General features: G+C 38.8%; 1 protein-coding gene across 2 annotated transcripts in view; it reads left to right on the top strand.

The window, feature by feature from the left end:
* Positions 1 to 16,457, top strand: part of SLCO5A1 (solute carrier organic anion transporter family member 5A1) — a 150,827-nt gene that overhangs the window by 76,178 nt on the left and 58,192 nt on the right. For both annotated transcript variants that reach the window (XM_079111554.1, XM_079111553.1), the window contains exon 4: positions 3,455 to 3,672. In XM_079111554.1, the coding sequence (XP_078967680.1) occupies positions 3,455 to 3,672 (218 nt within the window). The remainder of the gene's footprint in view (positions 1 to 3,454; positions 3,673 to 16,457) is intronic.

Below are 16,457 nucleotides of genomic sequence, written 5' to 3'. Positions count from 1 at the left end.
CAGTTTGTAAAATAAATCAGAGTAGGGATTTCTTATTGTTATAAAACTAGATTATTAAAATATACATATGAATATCTAATGTTTAGTCTGTGTTCTATTTAGATGGCTGAGAAGGGTGTGGTAATAAGGGAATAGTGGGAGGGAAAGCTGAGGACAACCAGCTCAGGGGCAGGCGGAAGGAAGGACAGCAGGAGCTTCAGTCGTACAAGTGCTTTATGCTGTCAGTAAAAAGTTTTGTAGTAGAAGTTAGTCCAGTGGGAGCAAATTGGAGTGACCTGGAGACTCTAAAGCTCTACTCGCCTGAGTTGAAAGCTTCATGTGCATGTAGCTGCTCTCCTACTTGGGGGACCTTAACTGTCCTGCCAAAAATGTCCAGGATTCAGGAGAACTTCAACTTTGAATGAGGCAAAGCTATGTGACCTGGGGGAAGTTTCTTCTTTGTGCCTCAATTGCTTTTTTAATTCATAAAAGGAGATAGTTACAGTACCTGCTTCATAGGGTTGTGAGGAACAAATGCGTTTATACATGGAGGGCTCTAAATGGTTCCTGCTCTGGCCACCCCATATGTGCTAGGTATTCAATCCTTAAATCAATGTTCAAGTAATTGTATCTATTTCAATGGCTCAATATTAGTTATATAAATGATATAGATTATCAATATTGAATTGTATAGTAAGGATCTACTTAAAAATGAATTGAATTTTTTAATTGAGTAGTCCTGTTTGAAACAGACTTCATGTTGCATAACGTCATAGTTGTTTGACACGATGCCTAATGGCAATGATAGGTTTTTAATAAATATATGTTGAAAGAGTGAAGGAATGAATGAAGGAAGGAATAATGCTAATATTGAGCATTACTCTGCATCAAGCGATATATCAAACGCTTAGCAAATATATGCAGTCACTAATATTACGCCCATTTTGCAAGTGAGGAAATGGATGCTCAGGGATTTGAATTATTTGCTCTAACTTCAGAGTCAGAGAGTGTTGGGATAAAAAACTGATCCTAGGGCAGATCTCTTAGTCAATATGCTGATGGCTGCTTTTAGTGAATGTTCTGAGTAATGCTGCATGAAAAGGATTTAGATACTCTGGCCTTTCAATATTAGCTATTGTTGATGTGTCTTTTCCCAGTATATGACACATACTATCTTGTCCTACTCAGCTTTTCTCAGCGTCCTCTTTAGTGATGTCCTCACTGTCCATCATTATATTATGTGTCATACTGATGTTTCTGGAGACTATTGAAGGATGTGGACTGGTTTGCTCTGTTTCACAATGACCTTAAACTTTTATGTTATTTTTATTTGTTTGCAATAATTCTCCCCCTTCTTCTGTTACATGCTCTCACTTTCAGCCATTCAGAGTGAAACCTCACTGTTTGTGTGTAATTTTAGGTCAATGGCTGGGAGTGAGTGGGCAGTGAGACCAAAGTGTAGATCCACATAAAAACAAAACCAAACAACCAAAACTACCCACCATGAATCTGTTGCTGCTTTGGAAGCAGGCATTTGTTAAGGTCCATTATATACATTGTCTTATTTAAATTTGAGGACTCCCAAAACCACTTATTACCCTTAAGCTTAGCATGCACAAGGCCCTGAGAAAGTCAATGTAGAAAAGCAATTTCCCCAAGATTTCCTAGTTAGTAACTGATAAAGATGGAATGTAAACGTAGGACTGTCTGAAACTAAAGCTCATGAACTGTGGCCTCTGCTCCTCTACCAGCCATCTTGTGGAGAGAGCTTGAGAGGCTGTGACCAAAGGGGTTCAGGGAATTCCAATGTGGAGTTTGTGGAGACAGATTCCAGAAGGGTAAATGTGGAAGGGAGGTGAGGTGCTGATAGGTAATGGCCTCTAAGTGGCCAAGTGTTCAAAGACCAGATGTTGTCATAACTATGTTCCCTTAAGACAAATCACCTTTTTCTATTTTAAAACCTCTCTCTTTCAATATATTTATTTAGCAATTTTTTTCTGAGTAAGTAATTTGTGTCAGGCACTAGGTTGGTGATAATATTCTGAATAATTGAGATTGCTAGAAGTCTGTCCTGAGCAATCTTCTCAAAATTCTTTCTTTGATCATCTTAAAATTTTTATTTAGTATACTTTTCTATTTGAAACTAGTACACTGGATTAACAACAGTTTCTATCATTCTCCCAACTAATGACCTTTGTCAACTGATAATAGCACTTTAATAGAAACTTTTTCAAAAGACATGTTTCACTTTGCAATTAATCTATATTTTTTTACGGGACTGAACACATCATTAATGCACAGAATGCTGCTTGCATTCTGATGGGAACATGTTAAAACAGAGGACAACATCTGAGAATTTATGAACTTGGAAACTTTAAGAGCAGAGTTCAGAGTTGAGGAATCCTAGTTAGAGGTGTAACCCTCTGTAGGACCAGGGACTTCTGCTTGCTAAGGCAAGACTGAAGGGTACTGAGAAACTGTCCTATGGGGAACTGTGCAGGTAAGAAACCCTGGGTTGTAAAACATGGTTCTAATACAGGACTAGAATTTGGGTTCTACTCATGGTATTCACCATGAGCTCTCTGCAACACAGCAACTTCAGATAAATTTCAAGATGAAATTCTGGGTCTACGTAGCTCAAGTTCTAGATCTCCGAGAAGGCTTTCTGGCACACATTAATTTCCCCTCTCTGCACTTCTATAGTATTTATACCCATACCATATGACGTAGCAATTAATTGTATGCATTCTTGCATATCTTGGAGATTCTTATATTTTTGGCTTCCTTATATCTAAGTTGTAAGATCTTCAAGGGAAGGATGGAGTCGACATGTCTTGGTAGTCCTTGTGCTAGGTTAAATATTATGTGGAGCAGCTAAGTGGGGTTTTATACATTCTTAAGTACTGCAGAAAATATTTGAACACCATCAGCAATTTAAAATACCCTTGTCTTGGGCTGGGGCTATAGCTCAGTGTTACAGAAAGCACAAGGCCCTGGGTTCACTTCCCAGCACCAAACAAGCAAAAGATACATTTAGTACAAGGTATTAATGCTTTTCTTCTAAGAAAAAAGTATCTACATGTTATACAAAATTATGCAATGAGGTCTATTTTTCTATTAAGTTATGATTAAGTGTTTTATTATAAAATTCACATTGTATCAGGACTAACAATGTTAGCTATGTGTTAATTAACATATAGCTGCTCGAAAATACTTAGATCAAGTAAAATTCTATCCAGGCTGCTGATTATAATATTTATTAGATACTATTGTAATTATTGGGTAGAGTTCCCATATACCACAGAAAAGGAGAATCCCTTTATTTTCTCAGTTTGTCCAATTTTTTACTGCTTTACAATTGATGAAGTAAAAACAAAATTTTCTGAAGAATTTTATCACCGCAAACGTCTACATTGGTAATTTATTCTCACAAAGCAAAACCCATAAATGCTATTCACATTTCCCAATTTTTTAGGTGGAGTGGATTCCTCCTTTGTGCCATTGCAATGTTTCTTGTGATATTCCCAATGTTTACTTTTCCAAAAAAGCTTCCACCTCGACACAAGAAAAAGAAAAAGAAAAAATATTCTGTTGATGTTGTTAGTGATGATGACGTTATGAAGGAGAAATCGAACAATAGTGAACAAGTGGACAAAAAAGTTTCTTCAATGGGATTTGGAAAGAATGTCAGAGGTAAAGTATATCTTTTGAATAAATACATGCATGGTATTGCAGATCAGTGCTCCTCAAAGTGTAGTCCCAGTACTGCCCATAGTGTCTATATTTGGCTTGTGTCCAGATAAGTATTGAAATGGAGAGAAAGAGTTGAAAAACATTTTTAGAAATTGGCAGGGTAATTTTGTGTCTGTTGCATCTAATAAAATTTAAACAGTTGGGCTTATGTATTGCATTTTTAAAAGATTGGTTTTATAATAATTTATCATGAATGCATATTACAAAAGTATCAGTAGATGATAAACTGGAAATACTAATAATGAAAAAGTCCTTTCTCTCAGCTTGAGAAGCACTGATTTAGTTTATAAGGATACAGATGTTTAGATATATCATATACTATAATTAGAGATGTCTGATTTTTAAAATACTGAATGCACTGTGTAACAGATGGTTTGTTTCAGGGAAATGGTGGTTTGATAACATGGCCTGATTCTTACCTAAGGATGAAATCTACCACTAGACAGGAATCCATTCCAAAGTGGTTCTGTCAAATATCCATATATGGCAATCCTTGGAGAAAGATGGCCAGTCCTCCAAACCCAGTGAAAAATCATTCAGAAAGTTTCAGTCTTTTTTTTTTTTTTTTCATTTTTATTTCTTTTAAAAATAATGAGTTAATAAAAATTAAATTAGCCAATCTAAAACCTAAATAATTCAAATTGATACTAACCAGACAATCTTTGCTCAGTGTTTAGCTTATCTGTTGAATGGCAGTGAGTCCCTTTAATTCAAGAAAGCTATGATGTTACCCTTCCATTCATTTGGCCTCTTTTCTGAATTCTCTGAATTAATTTTTTTGTATAAATTAGAAAGCATTATATTTAACAAGTGCATATGTTTCTAAGATTGATAAAATCTACCTAGGCATGTATCATCTCCTTTTTACTATGTATACAGTAAGGCCAAAGAGGAAACTTTCAGGCATAGAACAAAGTTACTAATTTATTACAGATTTGTCCATGAAGGCAAAGACTAATAATGGTTCAATTGGATCATTTTTAAAGACTGTATTTACTGAAAACAAGAGACATTTCATTGAAAATGCTTCTTGCTGATTAATTTTTAATTTGGTCCTCTCTCTCCTCCTCCCCATTTGGAACTGCCAAAATGACTTCTTATGCTCTAATAACATAAAGCATTCTTTGGATGCTAGTATGGGCTGAGCTCTTCCTGTGTAGACCAGTCCATGATTTTTCACGGATGTGTCAAGGACCATCATCACAGACCATTATGGCTATTCTCACAGGCATTTTTTAAAAAACAACTTAATTGATACAAAGTTGATGTTAAAGAATTTGAAACATTAGAAATATCTTTAGAATCTTAATTTATTGAGAATGTAAAGTAGACCCAAGGGGAAAGATAAAGGCTTAGGTAAAGATAAAATTGTATGCTTGGTAGTTGAGGAGTAGATGACTCCAGTGTGAAATATTGAATGAGTCGTAGAAAAAGAGGGAAGGTTGATATCAAATACCAAAATTGTAAGTGGGTTGGGAACTCTTTTGGAGGAGGAGGATGCACTGGAGACAGAGAAGTCTAAGTCAAATGACAGTAAACACCCCAGCTCTTGGCTGAGGCGATTTTGAGGTGATTTTTACATCCTCCTAAGGCTGTTCTCTCCTCAAACATCATGGCCACATTCCCTGCCCAGCACTTCCTGAACCTCCTCAACAAACCGCTTGGCCTTGAACCCTCACCTCAGAGCTTGTTTCTGCAGGACCATATTTAGACATGCAGGGTCAGCAATGATAAAAAGCCCTCACAGAATTTAGAAGTGATTTTTTGAAATTTAATCTGTACAGTGCTTTTTGGGGGCCAGCTTCTTGTCCTGCAAGTGATTCTTCTTCTAGTCTTTTCTACACTGAATTTAATGGTTCAGGGTATTTTCTGATAAAGGAGATAATAAGAGGAGTCTTTGAACAAAAATGGCGTATTGGTTTGTAAAATCAGTTTCTAGTCTGATTTTCTTGTTAGAATTTCTGATAAATTCTCCTTTTCACCCTGTCCCTGGATTATGATGATAGATCCCACTTCTGTGGCTAAACTTCTTGGTTGGGATGCTGAGATGATCCATTGTATTATTTCTCCCTGTGTTGGATTCTTTAATCAGATCTAACTGGAACTTCAATAGTCATTTTATCTCGTTAGAAAGAAATACTGCTTTAAGGAGGTTATGCAGAAGATCTTTTGCTAAAAGTGATTCAAACAGTACTGATGATTTTGGAATATTGTTCAATTACATTATTTAAAATGAATTCACATTTATCTTGTATACATTGATTTCCTTTAGAGTATGGAATCCTTATCACCTGTAGGAAGTAACAGTCTAATATTGAATCTGACTTTCAAAGGGACAAATTAAATCCCCAAGGATTATTCCAATATTTATATAATTTTTATAAGCCCAGATTCATGATTAAGATCTTCCATTAAAGAATGATATCTAAGATTTCTTTTTGAGTTAAGTCTGAGTTGGAGTTCCAGAGTTAAGTCTGAGTTGGAGTTCCAGATCCTCTTTTTCCTTCTGTTTTCTGGATCAGGGCTTCTTTGGTCTTCATGTTTTGTGTGAAATTCGGACATTGAGTCTAGCTCTTTTAAAGAGGAGATGGAAAGATGGTGAGGTGAGTGACATGTACTTCCTTAAGAAGAAAATGATTTGGGTCATATAGAATGATGCCTTTGTTTCTTCGCTTGTTCTGTTTTGGAGTCTCGCTGTGTTACCCAGGCTGACCTCAAACTCCAGGACTCCAGCGATCCTCCTGCCTCAGCCTCCCAAGTAGTTGGGATGACAGGCGTGAACCAGCCCATCCTGCTAGAATGGTTCCCTTTTTGGAAGTTCTCTTGCTGAGATGCTGGAAGAAAACACACTGTACTTTCCACTTCCTGCTGCCACATTTTAATGACAGATGATGGGAAAATCTGACTCAGTGTTTCCAGATTCTTACTATAAATTATGCAGGAATAAGGCTGTGTTACACCACAAAGGGAAAAGTCAAATTCTCAGTGTGTCTGCATTACCCTTCCAAAAAGAGATTAACATTGATTCCATCAAAATCCTACCAATAAAAATAAACACTTAAAATATTTAAGCGGATCAATGTTCCCGTGGCTTGAGGTTCAGTGTTTTAAAGCCTTCCAAATTTAACTGGGCATCTTTCTATAATAGAAAACTTTTGGTGACAGTGAACCATAAGAAAAATTTTCTTTTTGTGTCTGCTTTCAATCTTTTAAGCTTAATTGCATAGTGTTATTCATTGGGCATAAAACATAACAGATTGTGCTTCTCTGCTAGAGTTTTGTCAGTGTGAGAGAGCAATGTATTTTTATCTTAACTAAATAAGGTAGTTTGAGGCCATGAACTGATATTAAAGAAATCATTGAAAGTTACAGATTTGTGTTCATTACAGGAGGATGTTGGCATCACTAAATTCTAAGTGTATTCACCCTACAGAAGGTTCCATTCTCTATGCAATGGCTGTTACAAAATGAGTGAGCCATGTTTGTCTTCAGAGATCTCAGAGTCCACTAAGAGAGACAGGACAAACACAGATGGAAGTATTTTAAGGGCTATGAAAAGGACAGACACATGGTGTGGAGGCCTGAAGGCCAGTGAGGGAACATCTAACTGAAGAATCAGGAAAGGTTACCTGGAACAGGTGGGATGTCAGGTGGATCCTGTAAAGAGGAGGTGGCAGGAGTATTTCAGGCAGAGAGAGCAAAGGACAGAAGGTGGCTGTGCCAACATATTTGAAAATGCTGAATAAGTTCATTGTGCTTGGTGTGTTGAGTATGTGTAGCAGGGACCGTGGGGATAAAGTTGGGAGGGCAGGTGAGACCATATTGTGGAGATTATGCATTTAAGCCTTTCAGTGAATTTGCAGGGGTGGCAGCACTTGGCAGCACTCCAAAAGGTTGATGAGGGACAGAAAGGAGTGAAATGGAAGGAGGGGGTCCAGGAAGAAAGCTGGGACAGATCCTAAGTGAAGTTTGAACAGAAGAGTAGGAAAGTCCTATTATACTGGTCCGCCTGTATCTCCCATGTCCACTGCAGCTGATTTCCACACAGCAGCCAAAGGACTTCTGAAGCTCAGAGCTTCTGGGTCTCATTTACAGGAAAGTCCCCTCCCTACAGGACCTACCTGACCTAAACGCTGCCTACTCTTCAACCTCACCTCCTTTCAGTCAATTTTGTTTATTCTGCTTCAACCGCGATGAACTCATTGCTGGTCCTCAAACGTGTCAGGCATGTATTTACCTCTGGGCCTTTGCACCTGCCATTTCTATGCTTGGAATGTTTTTCCCCTCACTTTCTTTGATTATATTATTTAAATGACACCTTTTCAGTGAGGACTTCCTTAGCCACCTCATTAAAAAACTTCAACCTTCCCTCCACTGGGTCTTACCTCCTCCCCTCCATTATTTTTCTCGTTAGCACTCATCACTAATCTATGAGGGACAGTTGTCCCTTGGTGTCTCTGGGGCATTGGGTCCAGGATCCCTTCTTGGATACCAAAGTCCAGTACTCAAAAATATTTATGAATGAATTCTTAGATGAGAGAAGGGAAGTAAGAAGCCATTTCTTTTTCTTTCTTTTTTTCTTTTGTGGTACTGAGATTGAACCCAGGGCACTCTACCATTGAGCTATATCCTCAGCCTCTTTACTTTTTTTATTTTGAGACAGGGTCTTGTTAAGTTGCTTAGAGTTTCACTATGTTGCTGAGGCTGGCCTCAAACTTGTGATCCTTTTGCCTCAGCCTCCTGAGTTGCTGGGATTACAGGCATGTGCCATGTCACTGTGCCCTGTGAAAGAGGTCATTTCTGTAGGATGTGACAACTGGTCAGGGAATGATAATAGGGGTAGGTATTGAAGATGGTCTTAGGGTTTCAGATAATGGGGGCCAGATAGTTGAGAGAGGCAGAAGGAATAAATTCTGAATTAGTGTTTTCCCAGAATATTAACACCTTTGCTAGGTGTTTTAAAATAAGTATATCATGGGCTCTCTTAAAGCTAATTTTTGACTCAGCAAAGTGGGATCACCAGAAGCCACAACTTGAGCCACATTATCTGTCTTCTTGCCTATTGTCTTTGCTGAGCTGAACTTCAGTTTTAGGTTTGCAACTTTCAGTGAAGGCTGTTGCTTCATTCTCCCTATTTGCCAGAGGATCATTGCCCAGTGCCTTTTATATAAAATCCCGTTTCTTAAGAACAGTGATTCAAACTTAGCCTATGTTAGCCTTACCAGGAAGGCTTCCTAAGACCCAGGTTGCTGGCCTTAGCCCAGAGTCTCTGATTCAGGAGATAGAGATTAGGACTGGGGCCTGAGAATGAGCATTTTAACAGGTTCAAGTGATACTGATGCTGCACGTCCAGGGACCACAATGTGAGAGCCAATGCTCTAAAGCAGAGTTAGGAAAAGCTTTGTTTTCCATGAAGAAATTAGAAAGTTTCTGTAATTCTGATCATGATGATTATAGAACTTTTTGCTTTGGTGGCCAGGAAACTCAGTCAAATCTGAAGCTCAGGAAGAGTCTTATGGTCAGACTAATTCCTTTCTCCAGTTTTCATGGTCTGCTCTGTTTATGTTTTCTCTGTTTCTTATTCTTTGTTTCATTTCTGTTTTACTTTTATTTCATTGTGTTTGTTTTCTTGCAGTAAGTCAAACTTTTACATTTGGACATATAGCTTGGGAGGTACAAAGTAAATGATAACAGGCCTGTCCCCACTGACTGAAGAGTTCTTTCTTCATACTTGGTGCAAAGTAGCTGTGGGGTTACTCATCAGCGTAGTATCCATTTAGAAAATGCAAGAACATACTCACTAGTGCTGGATTTAAGTGAGCAGGAAGTCTTGTGGCCAGTAGCCACTAGGATGTATTTCTCCTTGCTGCTGCCCTTCTGTCCACCTGTCTATAGTAAGTGGCTCAGGACTCCATAGACTAACCTGTGAGATGACTGTGACGTGCCAGGGCCATCTAGTTCCTTCTGCTCTTTTCCAGGCAAGCAGAGATGCTGTTGACCAGTGCATTCTGAAGTGGAGGAAGGACTTGGAATACTTTTGTGGGGACTTGGGCTCGGGGATATCTTATGGCATAATTAGTTTTGTAGAAAATGAGCAGGAAGCGAGGACAATGTGGGTCCTGTGTTGGCCTTGCTGAATATGACAAGAGACTGGTTTTGCCATTACAGAAAGGCCTGGCTAAAAATAGTGTGGTGCTGCTGAGCAACAGGCAAGAGTTGTACCTGCTCTATGCCCAAGAACACACCCGGGATGACGCAAGTCTCATTGGCCACAAAGGAAGTTCTGAAGGTTTTCCTGGCATGGGATGATATTCCCACCAGCCTTTTGATGTTATCGGAGGGCTTTAAAGTGTACAAATGATAACAACTAAAAGGTTAGCCATACAGGGAAAAATGACACACTTTAAATACTTAAGTTAAAATTAAATACTTTAAAAGAAGGGAATCAAGGACTTTTATGGAGAGATGTTAAAGGAAGTTGTTCTATAGTTGGACCCATGTGATTTTAATTTATGGTGGTGACATGAAGAGGATAATGCTACTAAAAGCTTCCCAAGAGAAGGGGCCATGTTGGGCCATGCAGGGCCGCAGGGGGAGTTCCAGGTGTGGTCAGGAGGAGGAAGTAGGGGTGAGGCCAATTTCTTATGGGGTTTCCCTGAGAAGTCACTTGGGGTTGGCTGGTTTGAGTAACGTCAATGGGTGTGGAGTATAGCATGGTCTCCAGGTATCTGGTAGCTGGCCCTGGGTGGTGGCTTGGTGGTGAGAGCTGGACGAGGTGGTGGTGGGGGCTACAGACTTGGGACTGGTAGGTCTGCTTATGTAAGATGCTGTCCTGTCCACAAGGCCCTGTCCTGCCTCTAAGAACTGGCTAGCCCTGGAAAGGGCCTTCTCTTGGACCAGCAAGCCTTTTAATATGACAAGACATTATAAAATACAGAAAATAAAAAAGTCCCAAATGAGTGTAGAACAGTATGTGTATGTAACCAGAGCATCCTCTCGCGGGCCTTGTTCAAATGTAATCCTCACGCGAAGCTCCTCTGCCATCTTCCCACCTCCTTCCCTCTGCCTGGCTTCAGGGGAGCTTTCCTGAGCCTTGGGGAGCCACCCTGTGTGGTATGTTTTCTCTCCTATGTGGAAGCTAGAGAGGAAAAAGGAAAAGAAAGGTGTGTGTGGGTTCTCTTGAAAATCAAAGGGACATCAATAGAATACAGGAAAGGGACCTGGAGAGGGAGGAGAAGAGGGGAAGGGGAAGTGCTGTGGAGTGATACTGGCCACGTTGCATTTTTATATTGTGCGCATGAAGGAATATGTGACAACAAGCCCCACTGTTAGGTAGAGCGATAGTGCCCCAATAAAGAAGTGGAAAAAATTTTTAATCACTTAAAATGAGCACCCTGTATTTTGGTGGTATCACATTATTTCATAACATAACAACAAAAATCCCAACTGTTTAAATAGCACCAATTTTACACTCTGGTTGTTTCCATCTTTTACTTTTGGTCTCTTTGTGCTGATGTGAATTGGCCTTTGTGCCTCATATGTATCTGTTTGTTCAATTATTTATTTATTTGGTACCAGGGATTGAACCTGGGGCACTCAACCATTGAGCCACATCCCCAGCCCTATTTTGTATTTATTTAGAGACAGGGTCTCACTGAGTTGCTTAGTGCCTTGCTTTTGCTGAGGCTGGCTTTGAACTTGCAATCCTCCTGCCTTAGCCTCCTGACTGCTGGGATTACAGATGTGTGCCACCGTGCCTGGCTCTCATTTGTTCTTTTATGCGAAGCATTGGCATCATCTAAGTTTTTTTTTTTTTTTCTTTTGGTACCAGGGATTGAACCCAGGGGTGCTTAACCACTGAGTCACATCCCCAGCCCATATATGTATATATTTTTTTCTTTTTAAATTTTGAGGCAGAGTCTCACTAAGTTGCTTAGGGCCTCACTAAATTGCTGAGGCTGGCTTTGAATTTGGGATCCTCCTACCTCAGCTTCCTGAGCCACTGGGATTATAGTATCTAAGATTTTTAGGAAAGGACTATATTGGTTTTAAGTATTGAGTTGGTGACTGGCAGTATCTATCTTAAGAAAGTCAGTCTTTTTTTTTTTTAATTCTCTCTCTCTCTCTGAAATATCTTTATTGAGTAAATATGGTAGGACTAAGAACTTAGGATATATATATATATATATGAAAAGTTGTAGTCCTATCTCTTGAAGGGAGACAAAAGGGAAGATAGACACAATATAATTTGTTTAGTCTTAAAACTGAGATATGCACATTCTAAGGAAGGTGGGAGGAAAGGGAGGAAGGAAGGTATAGGTTAGCTTCCTGAGTCAGGAAATCTTTCTCCTGGGAATGCCACATTTCCACATCCTTTTAAAATCGCAGTGTTTTTCTTTATTTTCTTTTAAGATCATAAAAGTTAAATATGTTCATGGTAGAAAATTTAGAAAGTACATAAATATGTAAAGAATAAAACAAAAGCAAATTCCAATCCTATTCCTGAAAATGAACAGTTAAATTTTTTATAGTAGAAAAGCATTTGTACTTTGAAACTAGTTAGAGGTGGTGGTTGCACATGTGTCCTGAACACCTCTGAATTATTCACTTTGAAACAGTTTGCTTTGCCAGGCGTACGGCACATACCTGGAATCACAGTAGCTTGGCAGGCGGATCTCAAGTTCAAGGCCAGCCTCAGTGCTTACCAAGACCCTGTCTCAACGTAAAAAATAAAAAGAGCTGAGGGGTGGGGAGAGCTGGGGATGTAACAGAGTGGTGAAGCACCCCTGTGTCAATTCTCAGTTACTGCCCCCTAAAAATCCAAGCAGACAAAAAAGTTTATTTTATGTTATGTGAGTCTCATCTCAATTATGTCTTAGTTATGTGAGTTTAAACATAAATATACACTTTATGGGCAGCTAAGCTTGAAAATTTTTTTCTCTACAAGAGATTATATATCTGAAGACATCTATGTCAGAATATTACAAAAACAATTTAGAGGAGTCAGTATGTGTATTTGGTATGTAATGTTTATAATTTATACCTGGGTAGAAATATAAGTTTCCAGTAATACCATTTAGTCAACTGCTTCATGGTAATAATTCATGTATTTGGTATAACAATAAAACAAGCAGCTTCTCATTCTACCCAGTTTAGATTAGGAAGAAATGTCAAAGGAACAAAATTGATGGCTTATGCTAGAAGAATGTAACAGAAAAGTTTGTGATGAAAGGGAATATCAGCGAGTAAAAATAAACACACAAACAAAGGTGGGGAAAGAATTTTCTATTCACCAGGAAAATAGTCAGAAAATAAAAGGCTAAAATATATGCTAAAATTAATTAATAAATTAATTAATTTAATTAATTGTAATTTCATAATTACAATTTTGAATCATGAAGATGTCAAATTTGGATGTGGATTGTCTAGTGATATCAGTGGATGTATCAACTACTTTTAAGATGTTTTTACTTTCAAGAGGCAGTTGTTCAGTTATGTAAAAATTCAAGCATGTGAAATGCCTCTTTCCCAAACATGCTGAATAGATGAAATATTGTATAAGTGATTATTATATTCCTCTTCCTATTAGCATTTAAATTTTTATTTAAATTTTTATTAAATCCTTAATGGTAAGGATTCTCTAGCTTTAAAGAGTCATGCTTTGAAAAGAACCGTGCATCCTGTCCTTTAGACCTTTCAGTGTTTTCAGGGGGTCCACCACTGTGAGCCACTCTTCATCTTATGACTCTTTGTTAATACCAAACCCATTCCGCGGGAGGGAATAGCTCATCTGTGGAATGGACTTCATTTTCTCACAAGTATACAGCTAGGTTATTTTAGTACAAATTATTGCTGTGATGTACTAAAGAATATTAATGAATAAATGCATTCCAGGAATATATGAATATATGTTTGTGTGTGTGTGTTGCTGGGAATTAAACCAAGGGCTTTGTGCATAGCAGGCAAACACTCTCCCTTTGAGCTATGCCCCTAACCCCTTTGAAGAACATTTTCCGAGTGCCTATCACAGGCCAGGAGTTAAATATGTACAAATATACAAAGGCCCTGCCTTCAAAGCATTTATTGTCTCTTAAAGGGAACAGATAGTAAGCACACACAGTGACATTGGAATCGATGACTGGATCAAGTGCCCTGGAAGTAGAATGGTAGGAGCTAAGTCTGTCCGGTGGGGCTGTGAACCGTTACCTAAAAGAGTGGATGCTAATCTGGAGACCATGTGGATGAGTCTGACGTTTGCCAAGGGGACTGGTGGGGGGTACTCTAAGCAGCACAGAGACAGAAGGATTGCTGCCATGGATGGATCCTGCGGTCAGACAATCAAGGACTTCAGACTGGAAGGTCAGCAGGAGCCCCATCCTCAGGGCCTGCCACATGAGGTGGAGTTTATAGTTGTTGAGCCTTCCTCTCTTATGTGTGGTCAGTGCCCTTGTGGGAAAGTCTTTCAAACATATCTTTTTTGTTGTTGTTGCTGTTTGGTTTTGGTCTCTCACTCAAAATACTCATACTCTCTCAGTCCTTCCTTTGCATGTCTCAAGTGTGGACACTCTAAGGGAAGCAAGTGAAGAGACTGGCCTGTCTGCTCACATGGGGTGCCCAGTCCTCTCCTGGCCTTCCTGCCTGCTGGCTGCCTGCACCTTTGAGTTCAGCCCCTTCCCCTGCTCCAGTCAGCTCACTGTGGGATATCAGGTCACATGATCAAAAACTTCCAACTTCTGTGTAAGGAACCACAGGTGAAAGGGCTTTCACGTGGCAGGTGCTTGTAGACCCCTCTCCACCAGGGGATACATTTCTCACTAAGCTAAATAACCTCCCAGGAAGTTCATCCCTCTGCTCGCTTGAAAATGAATGCACCTCCCAGGTTTGCTGGAATGAATGCTCACTTAAAGTGTTATCTTCCAAAGAACTTGGATTAATAGATACTTTAAATGGTAGATTTATTTTATGAATCAGCATGAATACATCCAAATATGCTGGAGCATGTTTGCCTAGGGGTCAAAAAATAACAGATGCAAATATCTGCTGCCTCCTATCACAGCGTGATCTCCGAAGCTTTGGAGAAGAATAAATTGTGGTCTCTGCACCCATGAGACGGATTCAGTCAGATATCAGCTTCCACAAGAATCCTATCACACCATTCAAACCAGATTTTCTGAAACTTTGAATAAAGGTTTGCAAGGTCGTTGGGAGGGACCACATCAAATGTATCTCAACACACCTCTCTTGTGATTGAAGTGCAATGTTAACACCAGGTCGGGGTTCACAGGACGATGGGGTCACCTGCAAGGCCGATGATGTTTTTTGGAGCTAATACTTCTTTTAAAAATGATTTCTAAGTACAATCCTCTTTATATTATATTCTCTTGAATTTGCTGCTTTGAATGGAATTTTATTCCTGCTGCACACTGTTTTAGGGCGTTTCTCCATCTTAATGTCAGCCTACCCTTATTATTGAATTTATAAGATTTCTTAGCATTAAATGATCAAAAAATGATAATCATCATTATTTCATCACCTCTCCTTTATCATGCTTTTTATTTCATCTTTGATTTTATAAGGACACAATTCTAAATGACACTGAGAAACTGATCTACAATATATTCTGCAGCATAAAAATGAGGTATTTGGTTGTAAAGCTGTAGATTTAGCAACTTCTTTGCTAACTTATTAAACTTTGTTTTTGAAATAACTTTGAATTTATATAAAGGCTGAAGAATAATAACCCACAGAGCTCTGGTTATCCTGTACCCTATAATGATTTCTTAACCATTAACACTCTGGGAAGTCACAGACATGATGTTCTTCTGTTTCCTCAGTATAAGGACACTGTCCTACATCACTGGACAGATGTCAAAAATGGGAACTTAATATTGAACCAGTGCTGTCATCTAAACCCTAGGCACCATTCAAATTTTGCTGATTATCCCAGTAATGTTCTTTGTGTCCAAGATCCAATCCAGGGTCACATTTATTAGTTTTTGTGCTATTTTGTTTTGGACCACTGGGGATTAAACTCAAGGACTCATGCATTGAGCTATATCCCCAGCCTTTTAATTTTTTTTTTTTTTTTTAATTTGAGACAGGGGCTTGCTGAGTTGCCCAGATCTGGCTTCAACTTGTGAATTTTTTTCTTCCACCTTCTGAGTGGTGTGTGCTAGCACCCCTAGTTTCTAGTTTTTGTGTCTTTTAGTCTCTTTTGGTCGGTCTGGATCAGTTCCTCATCTTTGCTTGTCTTTCATGACTTTGATCGTTTTAAGAAGTATGAGACATTAACTTCATAGAATGTTCCTGAATTTAGGTCTGATGTCCTTTCCTGAGTTTTGTCTTTTACAGACCTCCCACCAAAATGATGCTGTGCTCAGGCATCATAACAGAGGCAGAGGGTATGACTTGACCCTGTCGTCAGTTAGGTTAACTTCCATCACTGGATAGAATCACATTTGCTTGTTTTCTCCATGCTCAAGTTAATAAGTATAAAGTAATTATTAATCAATAAATAATCTATAAGTAGTTTGTTAGGAACTATTTTGAAGCTTTGTAAATTGAGTTGATTCTCTTTATTTGCGGCAATTATGTTCTACTAAGTCACCATGAATCCTGAATTAGTGAATACTGAAGGATCACTCCCAGGGAGATACAGAGTTGGGTTCTTGTTGCTACATAATTATCAACTGATATAACCGTATTTTACGTATGCTTCTGTCTAA

Source organism: Sciurus vulgaris (assembly GCF_902686455.1).
Source record: "Sciurus vulgaris genome assembly, chromosome: 1".
Lineage (NCBI taxonomy): Eukaryota > Metazoa > Chordata > Mammalia > Rodentia > Sciuridae > Sciurus > Sciurus vulgaris.
The sequence above is the reverse complement of the archived record's forward strand: the minus strand, read 5'-3'. Positions and strand labels throughout refer to the sequence as shown.